Source organism: Limulus polyphemus, unplaced genomic scaffold, assembly GCF_000517525.1.
Source record: "Limulus polyphemus unplaced genomic scaffold, Limulus_polyphemus-2.1.2 Scaffold425, whole genome shotgun sequence".
Classification (NCBI taxonomy): domain Eukaryota; kingdom Metazoa; phylum Arthropoda; class Merostomata; order Xiphosura; family Limulidae; genus Limulus; species Limulus polyphemus.
Window position 1 is genome coordinate 68,227 of NW_013666035.1, and position 20,502 is coordinate 88,728.

The window sequence follows — 20,502 nt, forward strand, 5'->3', positions numbered from 1 at the left end:
CTTAGTAAATATTTTAGGGCAAACTGTGTTTAAGCAAAAAATACTTCAATTACAGCATTTAATGACTGGTAGAACTGCATTTTTAATACCCAAAATTAAATGTAAAAATTTAATCAGCGGTGGGGTTTTCACTTCTAAAGCCTTCATTTGATAATTTGGTACTTTAACATTATTCATGTTAAATGAAAGTTTTGATATAGTTTTTACTTTCATTGTAGGTATATGGGGAAACATCCTATGAGTTTGTGGCTCAGATGATTCAAGAAATTGACATTAGTGAAGATGACGTGTTTATCGACCTTGGAAGTGGTAAGCAGTATTTACACAGATGATGTTGAAAAAATGCTTAATTGTCCTTGTTTGACTCTGATAAGGAGTATGAGGTATTTGTGTGTTGCAACTGAAAGTTATCTTACCACAATACTAACAATGTAGTGTGATAAGTGATTAATTCCAAGTATAATCAGACTTAAACAATGGTGTACACACTTCATGAACACAAAGGGTTATGTGGTAAAACAAAGGCAATTTTAATTTCCAAGTCATATGACACATACATGTATATTGTAAATAAAAGCAACATAAGTTCAAGCAACCTGGAACATATAAGTGATAAATGTAACGTGAAAATACCTTTTACCCAAATTAGTCGTATATTTTGGCTACAAGTATTCTTACTTTCATGGCTCATCTGTATACAAAATGATTTTTTTCAAGTAAGATTGTTTTTATTCAAAATACATTAATTCCAGCTGTTATTAAGTGGGTTTTTTAAGTCTTTCAGACAAACATAAATACCAATCATTAAGGTTGAAGGAGATTTGATGTACCAAACATAAATCCTTGAACAGGTTTACACAAACCATGAATTTGAAAAATATCTGGACACTGGTCCTCAGAAAGTTTGACATCATGTTATGTGTACTTACACACAATCATATGGAAATCAGCCAGATAGAAAAATGAATATCATGTAGAACAAAAAATTAAATATTATGGTACTGTTATATAAATACACTTCTTTAATCTTGTATTTTGGATAAATTTTTTTTTTTGCTTGTTCATTGTGTAGAATTTTGTAAAATTAAATATTTGTTTGTGCTTGTGTTTAAGATAGCTTTGTTTTTTTCTTGTTCATAATCTTAGATTAGGAATACCACATAACTCTGCATAATTTGTACACATACTTTTTAACAAAGTTTAAATTGCTATTTCACTTTTACACATGAAACACTGGTATGTTTGATATTTTGACTTAGGTGTAATTTCTGCTCTCAGTTGCTACTTTATGTTGAATGAAGAGAGAGAAAATGGTCAGCATTAGTTTTGTACAGGCCCAGCATGGTCAGGTGGTTAGGGTGCTTGATTTGCATTCAGAGAGCTGTGGGTTTGAATCTACATCCCACCAAACATGCTTGCCCTTTCCGTCATGGGGGCGCTATAATGTGATGGTGAGTCTCACTATTTGCTGGTAAAAGAGCAGTCCAAGAGTTGATGGTGGGTCTTTCACTGCTAAATTAGGAACATGTAGCACAGATAGCTCTTGTGTAGCTTTGTGCGAAATTCAAACCAAAAAAAAAAAAAGGACAGTTTTGTACATGTAAGTGAATTAACTTTTTGTGATTTTTATCTATAAAGATTTATGATTATGTGTTCGAAAAACTGTTTTGTGCCAATACTGATGAGTCAAGAAGTTTTATTTTTTTGCTGAAATACAAACAAGCAAGAGATACACCATTCTCGTTTATCTATGTTCTGATACTATCCTAGTTTATGTGTGTTCTGATACCATCCTAGCTTATCTGTGTTCTGATACCATCCTGGTTTGTCTATGTTCTGATACTATCCTAGTTTATGTGTGTTCTGATACTATCCTAATTTATGTATGTTCTAATACCATCCTAGCTTATCTGTGTTTTGATACCATCCTGGTTTATATGTTTTCTAGGAGTTGGTCAAGTTGTTCTCCAGCTGGCTGCTATGTCACCATGTAAGATGTGCATTGGTATTGAAAAAGCTGATGTTCCTTCACATTATGCCAAGGTAATGAAATTATCCATCATATTCTGTTGCGTACCTAAGATAGTTGAGATTAAATTCATGCTAGAATATCAAATTTATCCATTTACATTCATGTTGTAAAAATATCTTACAAATTGTATTTGTGATAATGATTTCAGAGGTAGGGAAAATTTAATTATTTTCAGGAATTTGGGCTCAGATTATTTTAACTGCAATTTTTAATGGGCATTATACACTTTCTCATGTTCTTAGTTCACATAGTAAGTTACTATTTGTGTAATTAGCTTATGTGTATTTAAACTTTTTTTTTAATTAATTAGGCAATGGATCATAACTTCAAGTTTTGGATGAAGTGGTATGGGAAGAAATATGGAGAATACAAGCTTTTTAAAGGGGATTTCCTCACCGAGGAGCACAGAGACACAATTGTCAATGCTTCGTAAGTACTTCATCATTGTCTTGAAATTTTATATTTCTGCCAGATGTAAAATACTTATCTAATGTTTAAGAATATTACTGATCAACATAAAGCTAGCTTCATTATTTTATGTCTGTTTATCAAAACATATGTTTAGTATTGGTTGCTTTGTAATTTCATAGCAGAATCAAAAAGTAATAAACATTCTAATCAAACTAAAATACCCCCAAACTTAAAATGTATTGTACAATAAAATACTAATGAAAAGGGCATCAATCACTGTTGAACATTCTCTACATATTTTGGTGGTAATCTACACTGTCATCATCGAGATTAGCAAGGTGTTACAATGAGACACAGCTCGTATACCTTAACTGGTGTGAGCACATACAAGATTTAAGTAATTTCATAACAAGCTGATAATGTTGTGGAGTGTTTCTGTTAAATTAACATTTACACAAGTGTCATTTTAATCTTATTTATTAATAAAAATGATCTTGCATATGTAAGTAACAACTTTCATAAACTATTAAAAATTTGTTCTACTCTTAACTATGATTATAAAAATGTGAATGTTAGTAGCTAGTAAATAAGCAGTCTAGGGATAGTTGTTTCAATAGATAACTTTGCATATCATATATTCAATATCTTTTAATTGTAATTTATAAGGTGAGCCAAAGTGTAAGGTTGATAACATTTAATGAACAGATATTATATTATGAATTTAAATCTTATAATACTTTCAGCTTGTAATTTTAATTTTCTGTACATATTTTCCAAGAAATAAATGTCTGTATGGTATATTTTTATTACATTTGTTTATGTTCAAATTATAATGTGATTAGGATGCATCTTTTAAATTAATATTTTTTATACTTGTCTAAATATATTTAAAAGCTAATTAATAATGTTTATTTTTACAGATTAGTGTTTGTGAATAATTTTGCTTTCGGCCCTACAGTAGATCACATGGTATGTACCATTTTAAATAACTCATTACTGCTATTTTTAAGTTATAAGTAAACTGCATTATTTATTTTTTGTTATAGTTTTATTATAAAATAAAATCGATTTATAACTTTCAGGTTTGGGAAATATAATATTTCTGTCTTGAATAAGAAAATGTTCTTAAATAACTACTGAAGATTTTTTACTTAAACAAAGTTCATGGCTTCTGTTAGAGAGTCAAGAACTGTGAAAAACAGATAATAGTTAAGGTATACATGCATGGGAAAGATATAGGGGGTGGGGGCAGATACCAATGTCAATTCAAAGAGGGGGGTTTAAGAGAACATGCCAGGTTTGGTGAATATTGGTCCAGCAGTTAACCAGTTATAAGCATACAAACACACAGAGACTTTTGTCAAATAATGGTTTACATTGTGAACCATTATTATTCAAGTGACATCTAATGTTTACAATCTGAAAATAGTACACAGACAAAATTTAGGAGTGATACAGTAACAACAAGTTGAACTTAGTATTCAGTTTATTTTTAGATCTTTTTTTGAGTGTTTGTGTTCAATTTTTGTGTGCTTTTAACTGTAAGATATCAATACTACTATTATGCAAGGGGTGGGATAATTACTGGGCCAGAAGTTTCTTCATGTTTGGTCTTGTGAAAACTGATGGAGATCTTGTCAATTACAGTTTACTGTCCAGAATGTTTTCTGTTAGTACTTTACTTTAAACTTTCTGTTTATAACTTTTCTAATGATCTGTTTTTTGGTCATACAAATAATTTAAATACTTATTTCATTAAAATTCTTTTTTTAAATATCAAACTTGTGAATTTTGTCTTTGCAGTTAAAAGAAAGGTTTGCTGATATGAGAGATGGTGCTAGGATAGTATCATCAAAAGAATTCTGTCCTCTCAACTTTCGCATTACAGACAGGACCATGAGTGGTATGTAAGGAAACAGAACCATAAAATTATTATATATGTTTCTAATAGGGGAACAATACACACAAAGGAAGTGAAATTTTAGCCAAAATTATTTTCCTCAAAGATAGGAAAATTTACTCAACAACACTGCTTCATTTCTGTATTTTCTATTTACCCCATTTATAGGTTTTATTTTTTAAATCTTCCACTGTTCTTAAAGTAATTGCTTAAGTAGAGAATGAAAACCTCATTTTGCCTCCTTAAAAACCATGGAGATCATGTTTTAATCTTGTTATAAAAGAAAGGGCATGTTGAAACAATTAAGTTAACAGTATTTTTGGTGTATGTATATGCATATTTCATTTTATTTAGTTGTCTTACTAGCAGGACATTTTCTGCACATAACAAGAGTTGGTTGATTTCACTTTTTTGTTTTTCAAACATGGTAATCCTAAATGATGAAAATTGTTATCTTTATTACAAAATGCAAACAGTTTGAAGCTAATAACTATTTTCAAATGTAACAATAACAGTTATCTTTCATGCAATGAAATAATACTTCTGTCTGTGTGGTATTTAAAAATGTTTAGTTGTAAAGCTGTGTGTTATACTTCTTTTGATTAATTTTGAAAATACAATTTTGAAACATATTAAACAATGTTTTAAATGTGTTATCTTGTAATCTTTATTTCTAGAAGATGAATACATACTTTTGATTTCAGATATTGGAACCATTATGCATGTGAAAGAAATTACGCCTCTGAAAGGTTCAGTTTCATGGACTGGGAAACCTGTATCTTACTTTGTACACACAATAGATCGGACTAAGGTAAATATTTAAAATTGACATAATTGTTTCACACAAACGCTATACAAATTAAAATCCCATAATTTTTTTATTTATTCTGGCTTTTATTCTCTTAAATACTGGTATATTTGTTTACAATTGTTACTTGGAAACAAACTCCACCATGTTAACTCTATGAAATCAGGGTGCATTACACTGATGTACCTGTAGTATGGTTGGTTTTATAAATAAAGATACTGTTTAATGAAATAGTTTTTCTAGAGATTATGCAGTTTGTGCAACTAGTTTATTTATTTTCATATCTGATATTTTTATGAATTTGCAGCTTTAAAATTGCAGAAAGATTTTTACGTGATGCTTTTTTTTAATTATGGCTACTTACCTTTTTTATAGAGTTTAATTACTGATTTTTATATCTTTCCACATTTTTTTAAAACTTAACCCTTTAAAATGTTTTTATGTTGTAAAACTATAAATGTTATCTTTGAGTTGAAAAACAATGCATGTAGTTTTGCTGTTTACAAACACTGCCATACAATAAAAATAAATTCTGTATCTATTATTAGTATTATGTTTGATAAAAAAAAAAAGTTTTTCTTTGTTTTGTTGCTTTCAGTTAGAGCACTATTTCCAGAAGTTGAAGAATCCAAAACTCAGGGTAAGAATTAAAACATTGTAAAATTATTTCTTAATATTAGGGACTCTTTTAGAGCAGTGTTTTACAACTAGTGGACTGTAATCTGGTCCTGAACAACAAAACCACTTAATCTGTACCATGCAGACATCCACTGCTTAGATAGCTATATATTTCTCTGTTGGTTAGACCATAATGATGTTTTACTGAGAAATTGACTTTCTTCATTTATGAAACTTATATATATATATATTTTTTTTGTAGGATGAGGAAGTGGGAAACACTCGTGCTAGAAAATGTAAAAACACTGCCATTAACCACTTCCTTATAGACTCTTCATCCAATGACTCCAAGGATTTGAATAAAGAGGAAACAGTAATTTTTGGACCAACCACAAGAAAAGCCTGGACTGCTTGGTGCAACAGCCAAAACAAATCAATAGCTAGCAACACTAGTGGACAAGACAGCAATGAAGAAAATGGCATGTGTTTTTATTCCTAATTACAATATAGGAAAATGTGAATTACATTTTTACTGATCAATATTTAAGATTACAGTAAGCGGTTACACCATATAACGTTTGGTAAAATGAGTTAATATAAATTTTCTGTTATTCTAGAGATGATGCTATTGTGGAGTTGAAGTAACTATCACTATACATACACATAAGATAGTTTTTGCTTTAAAATGAATTATTCTGAAGATAATTATATAATTTTCTGATAGTCTGAGTAATGTTATTTCCTAAACTATAGTTGCTCATAAGGTACTCTTATTTCATAGAACCACTTAAAAGACCTACAGGAAGGCCTCCAGTGAGACAGAGGCAACAGAGGTTAGTGAAGATGAAAGAACAAAAGAAAAAGCCTGGACGACCTAAGAAGGGCATGGTCAAGACTAAGCTTCGGAAAGCTTTAACATTCAGTGGATTGGACCTTCTTCACACGCAGACTGTTCTGAGCACATCAAACAAAGGTAAATAGTCATTTGTAGATTTTGTCACATATATGCTAATTCCGAATATCTCCAGTAAGATTTAAATGTTTAAGAGTCATCCAACTTTTTGTTCATGCTTTGAAACTTTACTGAGGTTTATTGTTTTACTGTGGTTACTAGGTAATAAATCAATCACAGATCATCAGTAGCTTTTACAAAATGTAAGCACTTTTAATATAATATAAAAAAGTATGGAAGTTCTGTAAAGTTTTTTTATGATTTATATGATTTAAAGCAAAAAGTACATTTGTTATAAGAATTTTTTTTCTTTTACAGTTAAGAAAACATATTTGCCAGACATAAGATATTAAAAAACTACATGTACATGCACGCACACACACACACATATATATACATATATATATATATATATATATGTTATTTTTCTGTATTTAGCAAGTGAGCGGTCTGATCCTGCTCCTGGCTGTATTGACCAAAAACTTGACACTATGATTATGAATCCAGCTAACACTGCCATTACTTCTGAAATGCCTTCTGGTCTGCAAGAACTACTCGACTTGTACAAGACTCAATTTTTACACTTTATACAAAAAATGAAAACTTCCCAATATAAAGAGAACTTGAAAAATCTGATTGAAAAAGAAAAGGTAAAATAACTCTAGATGCTTAACTATTTATCTAAATCTGTCTGTTTGTCTACAGCATCATTGAGAAATACTTAATACAAAAAATATTAAAGGTTTTAAATCTTCAACAAAAATTCAGTATGTTGCTCACATTTGATGTAGTAAACTGATTAAATTACCATAATCTACAAATAAAGGAATATGAAACAAATCGAAGATCTTATTTTTGTGTAATATAAAAGTTTCTTTGTTTCGCTATCTTTAATTACTAGGCTTAATGTAACTAGTTATGTTCAAGTTTTCTGAATGCCTTAGGTTAAAATTAGAGTTTCCTCTAAAACCAAAGTCGTGGAAGCCTTTTTTTAGACATTTTAGCACTTTTTGATTTCTCCTTTAGAAATATTTATGATCAGTAATATCAGGTGAAGGAGTACTATTATAGTTACTAACATCTAGACTACAAGAATTAATTTTAATAGCAAAAGAAAATTCATGAAGAGTTTATTGAGAAAGTTTTGAAGCAAGAACTTCGAATGTGAAGTGATAAATTTTGTAGAAACAAGGATTATAAGATGCTTATTTTTCTCCCCACAGCTAAGAAAGGCTAAATTGAGTTCAAGTGCCTCACAGTTAGAAAAACAAATTCAAGCACTCAGCCAAGATGGTGTATCACTTCTGAAAGCTCGCATGGCAGAAATGGGTATTCATGCTAACTTACCATCAGATCTGCTCAAGAAGGTAATTAGTTTTGGTTATTTGAAATACTGAATAATCACACAAGCTCAAGATAACAGATAGCAACACTAGTTGCTTGTTGATGTTAATTAAAACCATTCTGTCATAAGGTTACCAATATCAACCTTTTCACCTCTAAACAAAACAGTTCCTAGGTTGTTTGTTTAGTGATCCTTAGGATTAATTACTCATCATTGTTTTCCTCCTTGATCACATTTATTAGTAACTCTTCATACTGATTATTGTTTACAAGCTCTGTGAAAAGAAATTATGTGTGTGATTTGTAAAGAAGGTAATGGTTATTTGTACTCAACTATGATAATATTTTGTTTCTTGGTGTATATTTTCTTGCTAAGTATTCAAAAATATGTAGCTTTATTACATAACTGTCCAGTAAACCTTCCCTCTCTGAAACATCCCATCTTATTGTGACTGCTCTAAAGTTATCATACTGTCATATATATATATATATATATATATGTTTAATTCTTTAGGGGAATTTCAGGAAGCAAATACTAATATTAGAATGTTAATTCTTTTTTCTTTTAGTTTAATAATTTTTGTAATTTATCTCAATTTACACTAGACCAAAGAAATCGTTGTGACACACAAGGAATTACAAACCAAAGCTTCATTGCTGCAGTGTCAAATTTCATCACTGGAGTCAGAAAATAATTTGCTGCTTGCCACGCAAAACAATAAGATGAACTTTCCCTTTGTAACTAATGGTTTAGTGAAGGTAGGCTTTAGAAATATACTGTTATTTTCACTGTTATTTGAATGCAACTGAGCTTTTACATTAAACAAAGTTTAATCTGTTTAATATTTTGTGTGGAGATTATTTTTACAGAAAATACAAGTATTCAAATACTATGTTAGAATGAGTAAAGATTTTTCACTGTGATAGTTAAAAATTGTATTAAAAATTGATCATGAAGCTGAGTTGGAAGTTTTTAAGTTGTTCTAGTTTATGTGTATATTTTGTCATTAGTGTTTCCTGGAAAACTGCTTGGTGTATCCAAAGTAGTTTGGCTAGTATTAGTGTTGTATTTCGTCTAAAAATAATAATAAATATAACTTATATTTAATGTGAATAATTATTATAGTAGGTTTAAATATTTCTACAAAATTATTGAAATTTATGCAACTTAAAATTTAGAAGACTGACTAAATCAATATATAGTTCTTATTTGTTGTTTTTGATATTTTATATAATGACACAACTGCTTCATGTTCACTCACATACAACATCAAAAGTTGGAAGTTTCACAGTTTCGGCACAGTAAGAGAATATGCAAATGAATGTCTTGGTTTAATTTCAAATAAATAGTTTGTCTGAACCGATTTTCATACAACTCTCTACTTCTTGGTAGTTTTTGTATGTTACTGAATTGTAAAATGTATGATGATGCTTATTTTGAACATGATATTGAAATTAAATATGGACTTAGTTAAAATAAAGAATAAAAATGAAGTTGTGAGTGTTAAATGCAGTGTGGCATTGTTACTTGACTGTATGTTTTTAATCTTTTTTTTATAATTGGTCATTTTCTCAAAATATTGTTTGTTCCTCATGTACATGTAATGTATTGGAAGTGGGATGATTGATAATGAGCTTGGAACTCTTTGCAGGCCTAATCAGATTCCCTATATTATTTTTTAGAATGGGGAAAATCCTCCTGCGATGCAAGATCACATCTTGAAAGAGATCTCCTCTACCCTTACACAACGCAATGTTCTGCACAGCAAGGTACAAAAGCTGGAAAATGAGGTTTACTCCCTTGGAAAAGTAGCTGTCACAAAACAAAAGCTCCATCATTGTAAAGATAACATGGAGCAACATACTAATTTCATTGTTCCTGGTAGCCTTGTTGGCCCTAATGTGGTGAAAGAACAGTTGCTTCCAAAATCAGAAAAGCAAGAATCTGAAAACTACTCACTTTCTGTTACAGCCTCTTCAGTCATTGTTTCCCAGGATTCAAACTTTTCTGGTAGAATTAAGGAAAGAGATGGAGTAACACCATCATCAAATTTCAATGGCTACAGAGAACAGGAATTAAAAGGAAGATTGGAAATGCCCAGTTCTGACTGTTTTGTACCCACCAGTAGTGATGTTAATGTTGAAGATACATCTCTAAACCATCAAAGTGTAATAAAGTCAACCATTTCTTCTACAACCAGCACACATTCCAGCAACAATGGTAGTTTTCCAGAAGATCTTTTAGATACCATGCCCTACTCTCCAATAAGCCCAAGCAGAAGTCCATTGCCCCAAAACTTTGTTTTAGGGCCTCAGTATGAACCTGTATCACCCTTACCACCATCTTTATCTAAGCCTGATACACCAGTTCTTGACCAAGAAAGAATTGGCACTACAGATTTTCGTACATCAACTGATATTCCTCCATCTTGTGGACTTTTGACCCCCTCAGAAGTTCAAAATAGTCATAAAACTCCTGACAAAACTATACCACCACTCCAACTAAGTAGGGAACCTCAGTTATCCTGTAGTTTAAAAGCAGAACCTTTAAAGGAAAGTAAAACTTGGAAACGGAGTCATCGTCAGCATTGTGGGTCAAAATCACGGAGACAAAGTTCAAACATAAAATCATCTCAGCAAGACATACAGGAAAAATCTTCAAATCCAAATAACAAAGTCATGAATGGCTTAGTGCTAAACTTAGGAAGTCTCTTGGCTTCCAAAAGCCCTAAAGGTAGTTCCAAACAAGATGAATTAAAGCTTAAAAGACAGAAAAGAAAGCACAACTCTACTTCTAGTTACTGTGGAACTAGTCCATCAAAAAAACGTAGTTATTCACCTCTTAGTCGTGCCTCTGACTCTGGCATTGAAAGTCTAGGGTCTGTATCCCAGAGTAGTGGACCCCCTAGTGCTGGCAGTGTTTCAGCAGCAGATGCATCTCCTGTGGCAAATGGTACCTGTTCAACTGCAGAAAGATTGGATGCAAACAGGGTCTCACCAACCAAAGTTGTGGAAAAGCTGGAAAACCTAGCTAGATCTGAAGGTTGGTTTGTTGTTTCTTTCAAAGATTCTTATAACTTGCTAATAATGTACAGTATACCCAGCATTAAAGCTTTCCATGGCTATTATTTTTTATGTACTAATTTTCTTTGTAAAGTTGTATTGAAAATCACAAAATTATGCCAGTATTCATGAATTATATTTTCATTTACAACCAAGGATTTTTCAGTATCTTGCCCTTTATTGCATCATACTGCAAATAGATCAAAATTTAGTAAATCATTGCATTTTGAAAAATTGCTTAATGCATTATTTTGTACATTTAATCACACGCACAAGCATATACAATTTTTTTATTATTTTAACTATCTGGCTTACTACAATAGAATTTACTATGCAATTTAGCAGATGAACAGTTTTTATATCATAACCAATATTATATTTTAGGTATTTCATAGTTATTTCACCCAGTATTGTAATTAAGATACTTCTGTTTGTAATAAATACTTCTGTTATGTTTTGTGACATTAGATACAAATGTGTACATTATCATTACAGTCATACCAGACCTGACAAAGGCAGAGAATGGAATTAGTAAACATGCAGATCAGACAAGGGGAAGACACTGGCAAGCTAAAATCTGTAGTGGTTTTGACAAATTGTTGGCTCTAGCTTCAAATCCTAGTGACAACCAGCGGAAAGAGCTGTTGAAGCCAGAAAAACGGGGAAATGTTTACAGTGGCTCCCGAAAGAATACCAACAAAGGAACGACATCTCACCAAGAATCTAAAAAATGGGTGGTGGATAGCATCAAACATGGTGATCACAAGTCCAGCTCTCAGGACAACTCTGTCTTTATAACCTTTAAAGCTGTGAGTCCATCAACTCAAGTAAAAGCTTTGAACCATCGTACCCGAGACCACCATCACCGAGGATCTCCTCCAAGCAGATTAAGACACAGCAAAGTCACCTCTCCACATTTACCAAGAAAGGGCCCAAGGACTCCTCCAGACACACCTCCAAGTACACCATCAGAATCCCCTGAACGTATTATAGGATTGAGCACAACTGCTTCTTCACACCATTGCCACAGTCCTATCAGCAGCGTTGACAGCCCATGTAGTAGAAGAAGTCGGAGTAGATCAGTGAGTCCACCTTGTTATGATCATGAACGAGGACGTCATCGTCATTCACGCGACCACTCTCGATCTCGTTCTGGGTCAGCTAGCAGTTTGGACTCTACCAGTAGCCGTGAAAGTGGAAGATATTCAAAGTCTCGGAGACACCATCGTCACTGTACAAACTTAGGAAAATCTCAAAGCAAGAAGAAGTCTACTGAGAGGAGTAAGTGTGGAAGCATTGTAATAGCTCCCCCAAGGAAAGATGACAAAACTAATGGAGTAGGAGTAGAAACTTCCTTGTCTCAGCCAGTTTCGTGTACAGCCATGATGACCCATCCAGCCTACATGGGAGGACTTCCTATCATCTCTGTGGGAAACTTTCACTCTCAGAGTATTCAATACACTGGTCAGTTTGTGTTTCATCATTCTTCTGCAGTCAGCCAGGGAGCTGTTAATGTTGGTGAAGCAACCAACCTGCCCCCACCTTCTGCTCCACCTTCTCAACATCCTCCACCAACACTTTCTTCTTCTTCTTCTGATCTTTCTGCAGGACTTTTGCCTTTGCAGTGGGACCTGCACAGTCATCAGCCTTAGTACCCCAAGTAAATTTGGCAACTTTTCCACTGGCAACAGGCACTGCTCAACCGATGATTCCCTTGATGGTTGACTTTTCTGTCCCCCCACCAAGTTTCAACATGCCTCCTCCCACTTCTTCCACTAACGTGCTACCACCGCAAGCACTGCCAGATTTTAGTGTTCCCCCACCTAATATAGGATCAACTCCTGTTGCTGGTAATCTTCAGCTGAAGTCTGTAGTTAACTGTGCTGTGAATGTGAGTACTCCCAGTGCTCAGCCTCAAACAGTCACTCCTGACCAGTTGCCTCCTGGACTTCAGTCTAATATATCACTCTCTTCGTTAGTGCCAGTGAACAACCAAATGACTCAACCTCAGACACCCTCTCAGAATACTACACTTTTACCTACAGCACAAGCTTGTGGAAAAAATGTTACACCAACACCATCTCTTTGTATCAATGGCTACAGTCAGAAGCAAGTGCACCCAACTGTTTCTCACTCAGCTCTGTCACAGCTAATGGATACTGAGCCCCACAAGGATATAGTATACATGCCCTCAGCCAACACGGACTTGATCAAACCAACTCAAGACTATAGGTCTATAGCAAGTCATAAGTCAGGACATCACTCCAGTAATCGAAGAAGCAATACTAGTTGTATCCAGCAACTCCAAGGTAGCCTCATTTTTACAAACACTTCATAATAACTAACTAAAGCATGATAAAACTTGATGATACAAAATTATTTTAACCAGTTCTGTATTTCTGACTTCATCATGTTCAGTTAGGTCAAAATTTGAAAAGCTTTTAAGATTTCATTTTATCTGTGTTAATATCGTAATTTAACTGGTTGAAATAAACAACAAGAAGAATAAAAAAAATATACAATTTTTTTTTTTTACTAGCTTGATTGAAAATTAAGTTTTGTAGTTCTAATTAGATTAAAACTGAACTAAAATGAAAGACCATTTCTTTTAAAAAGCTAAGTGATCAAACAAAGTTTTCTAAATTGTGATATTGGTTAATATGTGAAACTTGATGCTTAATAGGCAGTAATATAATGAGTTATCTTTATTTCTATTTATATTGTATATTTAATTAAAGGCTAATTCCAGCAGTATTCACTCCAAACTTTTCCAGTTAACTTGTATCTAGGTTTTTATTAAACTCAACATGGTTTATCTTAAACTGCTGTAATTTAAATCCTAGAACATGGGAAAGAGTACAAGGTTTTTTTCTTTATTTTTTTAATTCTTAAGTTAATGAGGTATTTCTTCTGGATAATAATTATACTTCACCCTATTAGAATCTGACTCGCTAATCATTGTATTTAAATTTCAGGTCGTACCCAGTTTGTGTCTTAAACCTCCAGCATTAGTTGAGAGTGGCCAGGTCATTCTTGGAAAGGTAGCTACCTCAGCCAATCCACGCAACTCTTGACTTATAACAATTTGCCCCGGAATGTAGCATGGATAAGTTGTTTCCATACGCACCATCGTTACATGAGTGGCAGTTGAAATCCTTAGTTTCTTCAAAAAGAGCCACAATTAGCACCCATAACTGAAGTTTATTTGTAAACAGTGTTTCTTGTGAAGGCTTTATATAGGTACAGTTAATGTAATGGTTGTGTTCCTTTCAACATGTCAGAGTACCTCAACAAGCCAAGAAACTGTTTTTACTTGAGAAATGCAAGTTTTGTGTATTTTAACTATAGTTTGAAACCAAGAGATTCTTTTATGGAAAAATTAGTCAGATGTCTGAGTTTTATGTCTTCATTTTAAAATCTTAATTTAATTTTTTATATATATTTTTTTTACTGAGACAACATAAGTACAAAAGAACAGTGTTTTTCTTTATATAAAATTATGTGATTACTTACAACTTTTAAAAAATAAAATAGAAAAACTGCTCAGAATCACTTATTTATGAGAAATTTTACCATGATTTTAATGCTGTGGGATTTTTAAAAAAAGGTATTGTTTGTGATCTTTCATTTTGAACATAATAGTTTGTAGTTGAAGTTATAAACCAAGCTTAAAATTTTAAAAACTCTTCCATGCTCACTAATTCACATCCCGTCCTTTCATTTCATTTTTTTCTTTGCACTATTTTCATACATCATCTTAAGAAGCACACCATTCATTCACCAATTTTAACTTTTTATTCAAACCATTCGATCATAACCCATTAAATCCGATCCAACTGTGAAGATGAGCCATCATTATAAAGTGGCATATCCTGCCTTCTGCATGATTATAGTCTTAAATATCTTTATCGACTCTTCGTAACTTTTTTTATTTATCTGGTATTATAGTTTATGTAACAAAAGAATGCATCTGTGTTAAATACTAGTGAATATTATTTCGATAGTTCAAAAAACATTTACACCAGTGATAATGTCATTGGTAAGGTTAATTCATTTATTCTAGTGGAAATTTTGTTTTAAAGCTCTCAAACTTATCTCTTGATCTTGGACTTGTACAGTTCACTTTGAAATTTTTATAGTGTTTGTAGTTTAAGTTATTATATTGTTACTTTAATACCCATGAAAGTTATCTACTGTAAATGTATCCATGCAAATGTGATGAAGTTAGATAGTTTTAGGAGTAGGTATACGAGTACAAGAAGCTTGAGTTTGCTTAATGTATTTTCTCATGATGATAATGGGAAATGCACTAGATCAAAACATTTTTTCGGCTCTACTTTATAAGCTTAAAAGTAATTTGCTTTAAAGATAATACATTGTTATTTCTCAATATTTATCTTTTGTCTGAATTAAAATGTTCTGTAACGTGTTGTTATGATCTTAATTTTATGTGTGAAAATAAAGCATTGGTATATTGTGGGCATTAATACAGAATTTCACAAGTTCTTATTGTTTAGGTTAAAAAGATTTACGGAACAAGTAAGATTTGGTTTCAGTATTTTGTTCAGTGAAAAAGTCCCAGTTTGCAAAGGTTGAGTAGAGTTAAATAAATGTTAGAGAATGGAATAATGCAAAGAATTATTTAATGAAGGATGAAAGCTGGTAAAGAGTAATTTTATTAAACATATTCAGATAATGCTCTATGGTGTTTTGATATACATTAAATTCTCATTCATATATATATGATAGTACAGTGTTTCCTTGTTTTGTTCTGTATGGTGTATAGAATAGTAGGTTAAACTAAGTGATATACCCTAGTGACTGATCAATTACAGATTTGTTTTTATCCCACTGATAACTGAATTTAACTAAGACAGTATATTTTGTATAAGACTGTAGAAAATTTGAAAATATCTTTTTTTTTTCAAAATATATTGTATTCAGTTGAAAAATTTTTATAGGTGCTACAGTATGATTCTTTAATTATCTTATTTAAACTAACAAGAAAATGTTTGGTATCTAGGTGTTCCCATCACTTGTTCATAAAGAGAAAATTAAGAGTAAAGTTTCCAGCACTAAATAAGTGATAAGTTGAATAGTTCTAAAGTAAGGGATAAAACATGAAATCAGTACAAAATACTTACAATTGCAAGGAAAGTTTTCATGTTTTACCCTGGCAATTAGTTTAAACACTGCCAATACTTGTACATATGGTTGAGCACATAAGATGGTGATAAGTCTTTTAGTTTGTTCTATCACTGCCATTTTTTACTGTTGCAGTAAGAAAGTATATACAGTGTGTATTACTGAAAGAAAGTTTATAAATTCATTATTTTTTTTGTTCTGCCACACCATGAAGTTTAGTTACTTGTATACAGAGTCAAAATGATATTGTATTCAGTAAAATGTTTTTTTTTGTTGTTGTTGTTTAAATCCCCTTGGTGGGAGGCTTGACCAAGGGTTGCAGTTTTTCCTTATTTTAGTAATAAGTTAATTGTATAATTAAGTCAATTTCCTCCTTTTGTTTTTTCAAGCTTTTCAGTTTGTTATGAAGGAAGATAAAAAAAAAAATCCATGTAATTTATTTCAATGTTTAAAGAAAAAAAAATCCAAGTGAAGTTTGTCATTAAGTTTGACTTCAGCTTACATAAATCAATTTTCCATGAGATGGAAAAATTTTAGGATTTTGTTTGTCTCTGTGTGTGTGCGTGTGTATGTGATGTCTCAGGGTTTACTCGTCTGTTATTTTCATAAGTAACAATGATTTGAATAGTCACCTATAGAAGAGAGAAAGTTGTCTTGATGAACTGTAATTTAAGAAATCTTTTTTTTTAACTAGTTCAGGAGATAAAAAAATCTATGAAACATGTTTGCTCAACCTATCATTAAGCCATACAGACAGAAAAAAAAACACTATTGTTTGCTTCAAACAACCAAAGGTCTATGTCTGTTGTCTGGTTCGATGTGATGCTGTTACATGAGTATCAAATCAATGAAATTGTATTATGGTGAAAATTAATCTAATAACTTCTTACCTTTTTATCCTTCATAGAATAAAAAAAATTACCATACATTTGACTGTAGCTAACTTTTATTACATTTGAGATATTTCCATGATAAGAATGTGAAAGTAACAACATAAAATTGATTTCTCTCTGTATAATTTAAAAAGTATTGCTTCTCTTATATTTTTATTTTTACTTTGTAGGAGCAACTTGTACTAAGGCTGTGCAGGTGTTCTTATATGTAATTATCTAAGATTATATACCTACAGGAAAATTCCTTCTTAGGTTTATTTCTCGTGTTTTAAAAATGTATTTTAAATTTTCAAGGTTTAAAATTTTGATTGTGGAGAACATATTTGTAACAAAACATCTATTTTACTGTTATGATGTAATGAAACTGTGCCTTTGAAATTTAAAAATCTACATAGAGATCTTCAAACTTTTGAAAAGAAAGAAAGAAAACAACAGCTATCACCAATATAAGTAAAAATATAGATTTTCTTTTTCTTACAAGACCAGGGTTTTACAAGTGTTGTTTTGTACTAATCACATTACCTTTAACTTAAAAGGAAATGAAGTCAACCATACTGTTGCCTACTGTTTGATATTCTATTAAAAAACAAAGTTGTTCAATATTTAAGCTATTAATTTATCTGGCAGTGTTTTGCCACATATCAACAATCCTGCCGACAAAACTTTCATCTGGTGATCTCAATGTTTTTTGGTTTTAAATACCGTATAAGTGAAACTTCAGTTTAGGTTACCACTCGATGGTCATCATAAGTTTCGTATATATATATATATATATATGACGTCACTTTTGGTGCCCTTTAGTGAGAAGCGCTGTGTATGTATATTGTGTAGGAATTGTAATAAAGAATTTGAAAAATATATCGTTCTATGCTTTGAAATCATCCTTATTTCTACTTTTGTCTTCCAAGTGAATTTTTTTGCTCCATTTTAGTATTGGGAGGGGGCTGGCAGTGTAGTATTTCCTTGAAATCTGATTTAAGGCCATGGAAAATACCACAAAAATGATTTCGTATTTGTGTTTTGATTAGAAGATGTACTTCACTTTTAAAAATTCCAATTGAATCTTTCCATGTTTTAACTTTTATCAGTAACTATTCGATTTAATTTTAAAACGATATATTCATAGGCTTTCAAATCCACTGTTTGAATGCAAGATTTCAGAAGGAAGATTTATATTTAGCAAAAACTTGTATGTGAGTTATTTATTCCTATAACAAACGGGCCCCCATTGGCACAACGGTATTCCTGCGGACTAACAACGCTAGAAACAGGGTTTCCATACCCGTGGTGGGCAGAGCACAGATAGCCCTTTGTGTAGCGTTGCGCTTAACTACAAACAAATTGTAACAAACGCCTCCATACTCTCTTGTTCCAATAATAGTGCAGGGTGAACAATTCAGAAACAATATTAGAAAATATTTGTAGTTACGACTTAATTGGAGAAGCATTAGAGAACAATAGATGCAATATTTTTGATAGAGCTTTTTAAGACAAATTCTAGGCCTGTTGGATTCTAATGTTACACTCCATGCCCAACCATGTGTTTGAAGCTATTTATTAATCACAAAATTGAACTCGTTATGAAAGCATCTTAATCATAAAATTCAATTTAAAGAAAATGAAATATCTAGTTGCTAATAATATTTGTAATTTCTGACGATTTAGAAATATTTCGCTATTTAGGTTTTAATTTTCTTTGTCGTAGTGGAAGTGGGTTGACCTTGTGGTATAGAGCTCTGGATATCAGAGTTGGTGAGCTGGATTCGAATCCCTGCAATTCATTAGAATATGCCCCGCACTTTAAGCTGTAAGTGCGTTATAAAAGTGACAGTCACTCCCTTAACGGGGATGGTGGCTACTTTGCCTAGGATGAACAGACGTCCCGATTTTGCTAGGGCAGTCCTGTTTCGTTAGCTTGTCTCGAGAAAAGTTTTCGAGACTCACAAAACGTCCCGTTTTTATGATATCAAACTATCAGTTACATCGAATCACAAATGTAATAGGCCTTTGCTATTTAGAATTCCTAAATAACTGTTTGAATGCAATATACTTAAAAGTGTCACTGTTCGTGTGTATAATTCAAACGTACGAAGCATGACCTCCTTATAACATGTAGTCTTCTGCCGCTAAACTCTCGAAAGTTCCGTCCGTGCGTGGTGAGAAACCCACTCTGAATGTGAAGGCAGTGCTGATCGTCTAACCCTGCTTTTCACAGTCATGTACTAAATTTTATGACTATTTAATATAAAAAAAAGCAGAACTTCTACATTCCATTCATTCTTCACAAAAATGTGTCTAAAAAGTTTCAAAATAATGTTAAAACCTAAAAGTAGTATGTGTGAAAATGCTGTGGATACTTAAATAAATCCATTTATGAAGTAGCCTAGTTTAAGATGAATTGAAGTTACTAGTCAAATATTTCTTGGGTGTATAACTTGACTATTTTTTGCTCATTTGTTTTGTGTGTACCATAAAAAAAATTGAAATTATTTCAGAAACAATGCCAATGTTAATATATTTGGAAATATTGTGGAACTGTTCAATAAATTTAAATTAAATTAAACAAAAGGTGAATTATTTTAAATATGTAATAACCATTTTGAAAATAGGGTCAAGGCTTGGCTGTCCCGGTTTTTCAGTTTGGAAATCTGGTCACCCTAACCTTGCCTCTGGTCAGTAGCTCAGAATTTGGAACAGCGTCAGATAGCCTTAGTTACTTTGCATAAGTACAGATATTTTCTCATGGTACGGCTCAGATAGCCATGAAGCTTTGCATCATAAAACCCCAAACAAACAGTTCTCGTAGTACAAAACAAATGGCTTGAATCTTTCTTCTTATGAAAATATAAATTATATTTTGGAGTTACATGAAAAAAAAACCCGTTTAAAATCAGATGCAGGTGTCACTTTACAGCTGCTTAAATAATTCAAACGTACGAAGCATGACCTCCTTTTCACTTAAGGTTTATCGACACTTCCACGTCATCCATTTCAGACCATCTGTTGCGCTGCAGCAGACGTTGTGGTTCAAAAATACATGTCAAATTTAATTCGAAACTTGTTAATTTCTTGTCTGTGCTGATAGTCATGGCTATACATCATTGGATACGGATCCTATGCACTTGATTTTTTTAAAAAAACACTAATTGGATTATTATATATTTTTTACAGCTTTTAGTCACAGTTTTAAGAAGGGTGATACTCACCAATAAGAAAAACAAAACTTACTGCTGGATGAAAAATGAAATAATTGTTTTCATCTTTCTCATAAATTATTATATTTCAGTACAACCTTATACATCACAACGTAAATGGTTTAGTGAAATACAACAGACG

At 32.0% G+C, this 20,502-nt stretch overlaps 1 protein-coding gene across 1 annotated transcript in view; it reads left to right on the top strand.

The window, feature by feature from the left end:
• LOC106458173 overlaps positions 1 to 18,016 on the top strand; it is a 41,150-nt gene extending 23,134 nt beyond the window's left edge. The window contains exons 6-20 of the mRNA XM_013917643.2: positions 219 to 309; positions 1,949 to 2,043; positions 2,343 to 2,461; positions 3,364 to 3,412; positions 4,247 to 4,346; positions 5,048 to 5,154; positions 5,750 to 5,791; positions 6,032 to 6,248; positions 6,551 to 6,742; positions 7,160 to 7,371; positions 7,945 to 8,088; positions 8,672 to 8,824; positions 9,749 to 11,108; positions 11,624 to 13,437; positions 14,104 to 18,016. Of these exons, the coding sequence (XP_013773097.2) occupies positions 219 to 309; positions 1,949 to 2,043; positions 2,343 to 2,461; positions 3,364 to 3,412; positions 4,247 to 4,346; positions 5,048 to 5,154; positions 5,750 to 5,791; positions 6,032 to 6,248; positions 6,551 to 6,742; positions 7,160 to 7,371; positions 7,945 to 8,088; positions 8,672 to 8,824; positions 9,749 to 11,108; positions 11,624 to 12,780 (4,038 nt within the window). The 3' untranslated portion in view covers positions 12,781 to 13,437; positions 14,104 to 18,016. The remainder of the gene's footprint in view (positions 1 to 218; positions 310 to 1,948; positions 2,044 to 2,342; positions 2,462 to 3,363; positions 3,413 to 4,246; positions 4,347 to 5,047; positions 5,155 to 5,749; positions 5,792 to 6,031; positions 6,249 to 6,550; positions 6,743 to 7,159; positions 7,372 to 7,944; positions 8,089 to 8,671; positions 8,825 to 9,748; positions 11,109 to 11,623; positions 13,438 to 14,103) is intronic.
• The last annotated feature ends 2,486 nt before the right edge of the window (positions 18,017 to 20,502 follow it).